Genomic DNA, 9,332 nt, shown 5'->3' with positions numbered 1-9,332 from the left:
GTGATGTAATCACATTCTTTTAACTACAAACTATACATAGCTTTAAAGACAACCAACATCGTCACTAATTGAAATTATAGTTAGTGACAAATTAGATTTGTTAGTATTAAACACATTTTTAGCGACGATACGATATTTTTAGCTACAAAATGTTTACTCTTTTTAAGACAAATAAATTCGTCCTAAATACTACATGATATTTGGAGACGATTTCTCTTTTTGCAGTTGATATAATTATTTTAGCGACGAAACATTAAGTTATTTTTGTATTTTTTTAGTTATCCACATTTAAAGACGAAAGTTTGACGAAATATTTTTTGTTACAACTATTTTTTGGGGATAAAATATAATTTTTAAGTGATAAAATAATTCGTCATTGATAATCAAATTTGTTGTAGTGAATGTGCAACAGAACAGTAATTTTGCTGAAATTGTTGGAATGTCAACATTCGATTCAAACAATGTGTTTTACAATAATTAATGGTCAGTTAATTGCAAAACATAAAGTAGACTATGGCAATTTGTCGTTCCTAAAAGTCACATTTTAAAATCTTAACCTAATTGACAACAACGTTATATAGGTAAATAAATTTTAAAAAAATTAAATTTGCTGGCAAGTAGGGGTGTCAAAAGAATATAAAAAATAGATCGATCGATCGAATTTAACTATATTAAAATGATTTATATCATTTTTTAAATAAAATCATACACTTTTACTTAAGCATATAACCATTGTGATGTTTTAATCTTAACCTTAAGCGTATAACCATCGTGATGTTTCAAAAATAAAATATATAATTTACTGACAGTGATGTTTTAACCTTAAGACGGGATTTGTAGTAACGACTTAAAACCAAGTTGATACAGTATCATTAATTCCGTCCACCATTAGATTTTGTCTGTTTGAATTTTTCTGAATAAAAGAATACCAAATACATTCATGAAAAAAACTTATTCTAGTTTTATAAATTAAATATATATATTATTTTGGTGAACTAATTTGAATATTAACTTACTTCGATCAAAAATACTACATATTTATACTTGAGAAAATTTTAATAATTAAGAAAATATAAGAAACGTATGCGAAAAGGCAATGCAACTACGTCGGCTATACTACATCCATTCTAACTAGGAGCTGTAAATTTCAATATTTCAAAAATAAAATATATAATTAGGTCAAGTAATATCCTTAAATAAATAATTAAGGATGCCCTAAACCCAAACAACAAATAAAATTAAACTCCAAAAACTGTCATAGAAGTAGCCATAGGCCATGGAGGTGACTATCGAACATGACAAGGTGGATGACATGATCTACACAACAACCATACGTCCATTAAACAAAAATCCCATCATAGTGGAGACTTTATGGAATGGTTCAGAATTGTCCGTTTCAAAATTCTTCGATAGTCAACAATTGGGTATCAAAAATAAAAAAGATTCAAGAAAAGAAGAAGGAAAAGACACTAATCTTGAGTCTTTTTGCTGATCGTAGTGCACAATACAAGAATAGCAACTTTCCATACTATAATTGCAAAGGAAAAATATCAGAAGCTCCTTTTCAGCTTTTACAACTTTGTTGTTGATAATCATTGCCTGTTCTATGATTTGGATACCTGTAGATATTATTATAAGAAGCATCCATTGTCTTTGTGCAGACTATTGTCTGATAACAAGACCATAGTAGTTGGGGTAGGGATTGAAGATATTGTCAAGAAGCTAGAGAAGGATTGTGATATGAAGATTAGCAATTCGGTGGACTTGAGGGATAAGGCTAGGGAAAAGGCTAATTTTGGTGATATTGCTAATAATTGTAGTGTGGAGAAATTGGCTAAGAAGGTTTTGGGTGATGAGTGGACTGTCAACAAGCCTTCTAATATGGAATGGTCCAATCGAGAACATGATTGGCTTCTTTCCGATTAAAAGGTGAAAGTTGGGTCATTGGAAGAGTTTTTGGCTAAAAACATCCCTTAATTACGGGACAAACTTAAAGTACATCCTTATGTTATAAAAGTGAATAAAAAACATCCCTTATCTAAGTCAAAAATTGCAATATTCATCCTTCTATTAGTTTCTTGGCATAAACTAACCGCTATGGTCTAAAAGTCAGCAATTTAGCCTGACAACTTGGATTCAAGAAAAGACAAAATTCAAAGTTGAATAAACAACATAAAATACTACATACAACTTGCTTAGTTTTGTCATCTACCAATCAATTGATTCAAATCCAATTTGTCAAATGCACACTTAAGCCAAAAAAGAAAAATATATATCAAGGAATAAGTCTTAATAGATATGAACAAAATAATCAAAGCTACAATTGAAGCATTGAAATAAAAGAACTGACAGTAATATACAATGTAAAACTTATTAAAAAAAAAGAATTGTATATTGACCAAGTAAATCATTCCTTTTATGCAATTGTTGAAACATTCATATCATAACGAGTTAGGTTGAAAGATTATATAGAAATGAAGTTTCTTTTGTTAAGAATTTCCACTGAAACCTTTACTTCTGCTGAATCCTCTGCTGTCTTTCTTCATCCAATCCATTTCCATTTCCATTGTCTGTTGGCCTTCGCTACTTGATCCAGATGAGTTTTAGCCCATATTCACTCGTCGGATTACTATACTGATTACTATTGCATAAAAGCCGTCACACGTCGATTACAAGGTTGAAGAGGAAAGGTACAGGGAATAGAGCGGGAGGAAGGAGGAAGAAAAATGACCAGAGCCATTAATTTTTGCCAAGAAACTAACGGAATGATTAATATTATAATTTTTAACATAAATAAGAAATATTTTTTGTTCATTTTTATAACACAAAGATGTACCTTAAGTTTTCTTGAAAGTTTTTAGCCAAAAGCTCATCATTGGAAGCTTTTCTTGCTTATAGAATTGGCCTAGAGTTATTATTATAACATTAATTAGCTTATAATGTTTTGTTTACTTCCTGTTTTAGTTTTATTAATTTCTCCAGAGAATTATGGATTAAGTAGGGTTTATGAGATGGCTATTTTATCTTTCTTTGCAATTTTGACACATAACGTATTAGATAATATTTTCTCCATTACAATTTGTTTGTCATACTCCTTTTTTTTAGTGCGTGTCAATAATGTCTTTTTTATTTTATTTAGCAATATTTTAATTTTAACTTTCATCATGATTCACGATTAAATTATAAGTTATTTTTTGGGGTAGGAAAATAAATGATTCTTACTTATTTTCTTGTGTTTCTACACACAAAAAATATTATTCTAAAAGTATTTGTAGATTAGCATGATCAAGAATTCAGCAGGATCCTCTTTTTAATAATTACATTATGTAGCATTCTAGATATAGCTTCAAGCTTGCTCTACCTGGAACATCATTCCACAGTTTGAAGCTCCTCCCGGAGCAGTTTGGTTCAAACTGCAGCAAAACAAGACAAATCATTACTTATCTAGACTGAATTCCAACTACTTATCTTTTAGAAGCAGATTGGCGGACTACTCGTCCCTTTTCAATGTCAGCTTGACTAATATCTACCTTCAGGTTCATCATCCCGTTTCATGAAATGAAATCCCATTATATATCGGTATTCACCGGTCCCAAGGCAACGAGAACAGTATCCAAGCCCAGTTCCACCACAAGTCTTGCACCTAGAAGTATGCATTAGATTATGGGATTCCCCCAGCAGCTCAAGTAATAACAGAGTAATAATATCTACAATGTGGAAGAAATTGAATAACTTGATACCTCACCATTTCGGCCATTCTCCTCTTGGAAGCACCTCTACGTCCATAAAGTTAGTCCTCCCTGCATCAAGGGAATTGTATAATAAGTCAATTAAAGAAAAAATAATTAGATCATGGGGCATATACATATACATACACGTATTTGTGAAACTATTCGAAGGGAAAATAGTTGACTTCGGAGAAAGGGAAAAAGAGTGCCACGTGGAAACATCAACAGTTAGGCCTTGATAGAGTGTCTACTAAGAAGTTATAGCATACGGCTATATCCTCCTAATTCAGCTTTTTTCCTCTAAAGGCCCTCCCTCATCCACTATTTACCAGATTCCAAAATAATTATGGAACCAAAAGAAGTACTTTAAGCCTTATTGCATCATCATCATTATCTTATTTTAAATTATTCCATCTCCTCTAGCACACTAAGCTAAATCAAGTCAGCTCAAGCCTAACCAAGACTTCAAGCACCAATGATGAGCAGACCATAGCTCAAAGGCAACACTAACACATTTTGTGTTTACTGTGAGATCTAAATAGCATCAGATGTATGTCCCAGTGCAAACATAAGTTCTTAGTTTGTCAGTATCTCCATCTTGTGTGTGTGTGTGTGTGTGTGAGAGAGAGTGAGAGAGAGAGAGAGAGAGAGAGAGAGAGAGAGAGACCTCTGCCATGGCAATGGTAGCACTCGACTCTGCCATTCCCTTTACATACAACACAAGGATGATCTGGCTGCTTTCTTCTTTCTTTGCGAACATTCGACTGCAACAAAGTTGTTTACATTCAACTAAGGTTAAAACAAGGTAGCTTGCATTCAATAATCGTTAAACAAGCAAGTTCTAAATGCATGTGAAATAAGTATAGATGCCTGCCTCGTACTGCAAGATCAGAAGTTGATTGTCCTAATCCATGATACATTTGACTTTCCAACCTAAGCTTAATTATGGAAGTTGTAAACATTGCTTACTTTAAAGTAAGTGTTTATTGAGCTGTCTTTGTGTTGATCAATTAGCCTAAACAGAGAACAAAACTCTCTTTCACGGCGAACTAAATCACTAACTCAGTGATACAAATACTACAAAACAAATCTTAAAATACTCTATCAATACTAGAATGTGGTTCAAACCAGCTTACACTAGACGACATCTAATTCTTAATCCGGCATGATGGATTACCATCTCAAATTTTGCAATTTTTAGTGTAACGCTTAAGAAAAGGGATGCGGTCTCTAATTTTTCTTGTCCACACAGATCTCTATATCTCTCTATTTCTCTGTTCTACTATCATACCAAATAATTCCTTTCAGTAACTCATTACATTTGAATAGTTAATATTCAAGCAACAAGAACAAATTCCCATATTTTATAAAAGTAAAATAAAATATATGAAATAGAAAATTCGATCAAAATAAAAGTCTTATTTCTCTTTCTGCTTTTTGATTTTATGTTTACCACCTTGCTGGACTAAAAAAAAACAATCTTTCGAGTATTCCACAATGCATTTTTATGTTATGATTTTCGTCGTTGATAGCATTCTAGGACAAAACATGAAGCTATGTTGTATTATTCAGACTGAAGTAACCACCTAGAAGTTGGACCAATCTCCAGTTCCACCATCCATGAAAAATGATTATTAAAAGTCAGGAGCTATTAAAAAAGAATCTGTTTAGAAATATACCATTTTGAGGAGTCATTTGTCCATCGAAACTTTTTCCTTTTTTCCAATAACAAAATTTTCAAAACCAGCATTTGGTCATATATTGAACTGATTTTTTTGAAGATGAGTTTCAAGTTAACTTTCAACTTTTTTTTCAAGTTAAATGCATGCCTAGACAAAACTTAAATTATCAAATACGTTTTTCAACTTAACTTCAAATACTACTTTTATTCAAATATCACATTTTTTATGTTCAAACACCTACTTAAACTGGAGAACTGAATGTCTAACTATTCCAACCAGACAGACCAAACCATGTTCTGAGATATTTTCACATATTAACTTCAATTAGGATTTTTTATGTAGCATACAGCTTCAAAATTAGTATTACCACACTAAGATGTCACCCAAACAATTTTCAGATGCAAAAGAAAATATACAAACAGGTTTATCAGTTTATCGACATCGGATTTTGAAGGCCAATCAGTGGTTCAATAATCATTGTTCTTCTCCATTGTCTTCCCTGCAGTCACCCCCAATCCATAAATGGGTCAATCCTCAATAGCATAACCAATATTTTTCTACAAAGTCCAAACTTCAAACATTAGCATTCAGGTATCTTAGCACCCAGGGCTGTTGTCCTAGTGGTCAGTAGAGTGGGTGCAAATCTCAGGGACCATGGATCAAAACCTAGAGATAAGAAAAAACTAGGCGATTTCTTCCCATCTCCTCTTATCCTTGGTGAGTAGAGTTACTTGATACTTATGTTGGTGGGAAGTATAGGTACCTAGTGTAATAATCGAGGTGAGCAGGCTAGCCCAAGCACCACCATAAAAATAAATAGTGTTGAGGTTTTCTTCTTTCTTTAAATATGATAGTTAGACCTTGAAATAAAGTTCATGGATGTCGCCTAATAATTACTGGAACAAATTAAAAGATATTATTCTTTCTAATGCAATTTCTTTTCTCTGACTAAAATAAGCAAGTGACTATCGTTCCCATCAAATTTTCCAATACTTTCTATGACACTTGAACAAAGAGATGTAGTTTCTGATTCTGTATCTCCATGTAAATTCTCCACTAAATGCAAAGCTTTACATTATGCTTTCTGGTAAAATTTGAATCCCTTGTATTCTTCTCTTATGATATTGTATGGATTTGAGTTTCAATAATTGAGTTCATTTCAGTAATTTGTTGCATGAAACAATGATGACATTAAAAATTGCTTAACACAAATGCATAAAGTCATGTTGGATTGTCCATATTGTGAAGAACCATAAGTAGGTTTCGATAAACCATACTCCCTCTATTTCAATTGGTTTTTCCTACTTTCTTTTTTAGTCCATTTCAAAAAAATCGAATGTTTGTCCCCTTTTTTGGCAACTCATAAGTTACAGGTTTCCACATACGATGTTTAAAACCATAAGGGTAAAGTATATTTTAATACATTCTATATATCTTTAGTTTAAGACCAAAAGATTCAAGGCAAAACATAACATACAAATTGAAATGTATATAAAGTTGTGTTAGAATATTCCAGAATGAAACATGTGCAAGTCAAACCCTAGCTATTCCAACCAAGTTTCAATACATTAAGTTGTGTTAGATTATCTTCAATACAAAAACAACTAATATATATGCATATCTTGAAAACCAATAAGAAGGTTGAATAACTATTTTTTCTCAAATTGTCCAACCCCAAAGACAATAAATTTGGTCAGCACAGATAGAAATATAACAAAAAAGAGCTTTAACTTGCCTCAGTTCTGACGACCCAAGACGGCTTTGGAATGGAAAGGAGAGGAGGCAGCTTTGGATTTGAAGGCAGACCATTACGTAAATTTGGGGCTTCCCCTCGAATCGCGTTAAGGAAACAAGTCAATGCTATCACTCCCATATTTTTTCCTAATGTTCCACTATCTTCTAGTGCTATAAATATAAATAAATAAGATTCATGGTCATTAAGCTCTGCCTTCATGTCATAATTTTTTTGGTTACTTATAAATAGGGTGTCAATGGTTTTAACAAAAAAATAATTGACTTAACCATCGTATCTGATCGATTTTAAAGTTTTTTTTTTAATAAAAGTCAATGATTTTATATAAATCTATAACTGTGCCGAATAACTAAGTATTTTTTTTTTTTAAAAAAAAATATTAACAAAAAATACTGAACTGTAAGAATAATATATGTATAAAATATATTTTATATATTAAGTTTAAAACTACAAGCAATACATAATTAACAATCAAAAGTCCTAACATTGAAACTTCTTATACTACTAAGATCGAAACTAAATTAGTTCTAACATTCTTGACTCTCGAGTATTAACGAGTAAACTACAAGGTATTCCAATGATATAGAGTATCAAGCTACAAGTTATTAGCTATTATTCTTGTCTTATGATTAAAATTCTCGTATTCAATACCTAAATTAAGTAGACTTTGTTATTGAGTTTCATCTGAATTGATTTCTTTCCGTTAGTGATGTAATTTTTGTCTTTGCTTCATATTATTTTACACTATCATAATATAATGAGATGAATCTCTTTTCTTGATTTCTTTCATATTTCTTGATTCATCACCTTTTAAACAATAAAAATATCTAAAAACTTTTTACCAAAGTCATACACATACACATGGAACCGTGTTTTAATTTTTATATTTAAAAAATATTAAAAATTAATCGAGTCGCATTGATATCGAAGAGAAACCGAGATAATGAGTAGGTTTCAAAACGTCTAATTTTGGTGATATGAAATAAAATAACCAAAAAAAATAATACGGTATAAATTTTAGAAAATAACCGCTCAAACTGTACCATTGACACGTAATAATTTAAAAGTAATTTTAACATTGTAGACGGCTAAATTTTATAAAATTTAAATTCGTAAGAAATTCGGATTGCATTAAATTTAAGATATATTAGTCTAAATAAATATTATTGGCTAATATAGTTGGATCAATTATTTAAATTCATTAAATATGAATTTCATCAAAGTTCAATTTTATTAGGCTAGTCCGTTAGATTGGATTACAAAATGATGAACTTATTTTGCTAAACCCAATAAGTCATCTTATCCTAGAGGCCTAATTTGGTGTCACGCAGCAAATGACATAGCATGTCAAGTCAAACAAAGAAGCCAATAGGATCATGCCATGTGTTAAAATGACATGACATGCCTATCCCAATCAAAGGCCAATAAAAATATGTCATGTGTGTACAAGTGATGTGTTCCGACTAATCAAATATCATCATGTCACTTAAATCTGATTGGCCGAAGGAAACCTGTCCTTATCACTACTCCTCAACCATGTCACTTAAATCTGATAGACCGAAGGGAAACTTGTTCTCATCATAACTCCTCTACTCTACAACTATAAATAAGGGTCCTCATAATTCAAAAATCACACAAGAATTATAAATAGAAGCCAAAGAGAGCCGGTGGATCAAATGACGCATATTTCTCTACAAGTTCAAGAATTTAAGCACCAAAGCATTCAAGTTCAGGAAAAACTCAAGATCAAGACCACCGGATTCAAGAACAAACTCAAAAGCCCTTGAATTGAAATACAAATCAAGATCAAGTTCATCAAGGTTCAAGAACAAGCTCGAAGGCCTTTGAATCCAAGTACAAGTCAAGAACAATTTCATCAAGATTCGAGATCAAGCTTACAAGCTCTTGAATTTAAAAAGACGAATCAGAGGATTCATAGAGATTGTAATGCTCATAATTGAAATAAAATACTATGATTATTGCGATATCTTTCGATTATGAAATTTATTTTCTATAAATTCTGGCACATATAGTGGGATAATCTCTACCTCTCATGTCATGTTTTCAATCATGAAAAAACATTCAAATGACTTCCAAGAATATTAACTCCCAATGAACTTCTACTAAGGGCGCTAACTTCAAAATCTCTGCTGAAGTGGAAAGCATCCT

General features: G+C 31.6%; 2 protein-coding genes across 4 annotated transcripts; one reads left to right on the top strand and one right to left on the bottom strand.

The window, feature by feature from the left end:
• Positions 1–1,276: 1,276 nt before the first annotated feature.
• LOC129890493 (uncharacterized) lies at positions 1,277–1,926 on the top strand. Its single transcript, XM_055966037.1, has 2 exons — positions 1,277–1,389; positions 1,626–1,926. The coding sequence occupies exons 1-2, from the start codon at positions 1,277–1,279 to the stop codon at positions 1,924–1,926; spliced, it is 414 nt and encodes a 137-aa protein (XP_055822012.1).
• LOC129889060 (uncharacterized) lies at positions 1,569–7,311 on the bottom strand. 3 transcript variants are annotated; one of them, XM_055964173.1, is made up of 6 exons: positions 7,146–7,311; positions 4,396–4,492; positions 3,746–3,800; positions 3,531–3,643; positions 3,362–3,413; positions 1,569–1,619 (listed from the first exon to the last, which is right to left on the bottom strand). In XM_055964173.1, the coding sequence occupies exons 1-5, from the start codon at positions 7,281–7,283 to the stop codon at positions 3,409–3,411; spliced, it is 408 nt and encodes a 135-aa protein (XP_055820148.1). In that variant the 5' UTR covers positions 7,284–7,311; the 3' UTR covers positions 1,569–1,619; positions 3,362–3,408. The 3 variants fall into 3 exon arrangements, with proteins under 3 accessions (XP_055820148.1, XP_055820147.1, XP_055820146.1); XM_055964172.1 differs by lacking the exon at positions 1,569–1,619 and adding an exon at positions 2,312–2,641; XM_055964171.1 differs by lacking the exon at positions 1,569–1,619 and having other exon boundaries at positions 3,188–3,413.
• Positions 7,312–9,332: the final 2,021 nt, after the last annotated feature.

The sequence above is a fragment of the Solanum dulcamara genome, chromosome 5 (genome assembly GCF_947179165.1).
Source record: "Solanum dulcamara chromosome 5, daSolDulc1.2, whole genome shotgun sequence".
Lineage (NCBI taxonomy): Eukaryota > Viridiplantae > Streptophyta > Magnoliopsida > Solanales > Solanaceae > Solanum > Solanum dulcamara.
The sequence above is the reverse complement of the archived record's forward strand: the minus strand, read 5'-3'. Positions and strand labels throughout refer to the sequence as shown.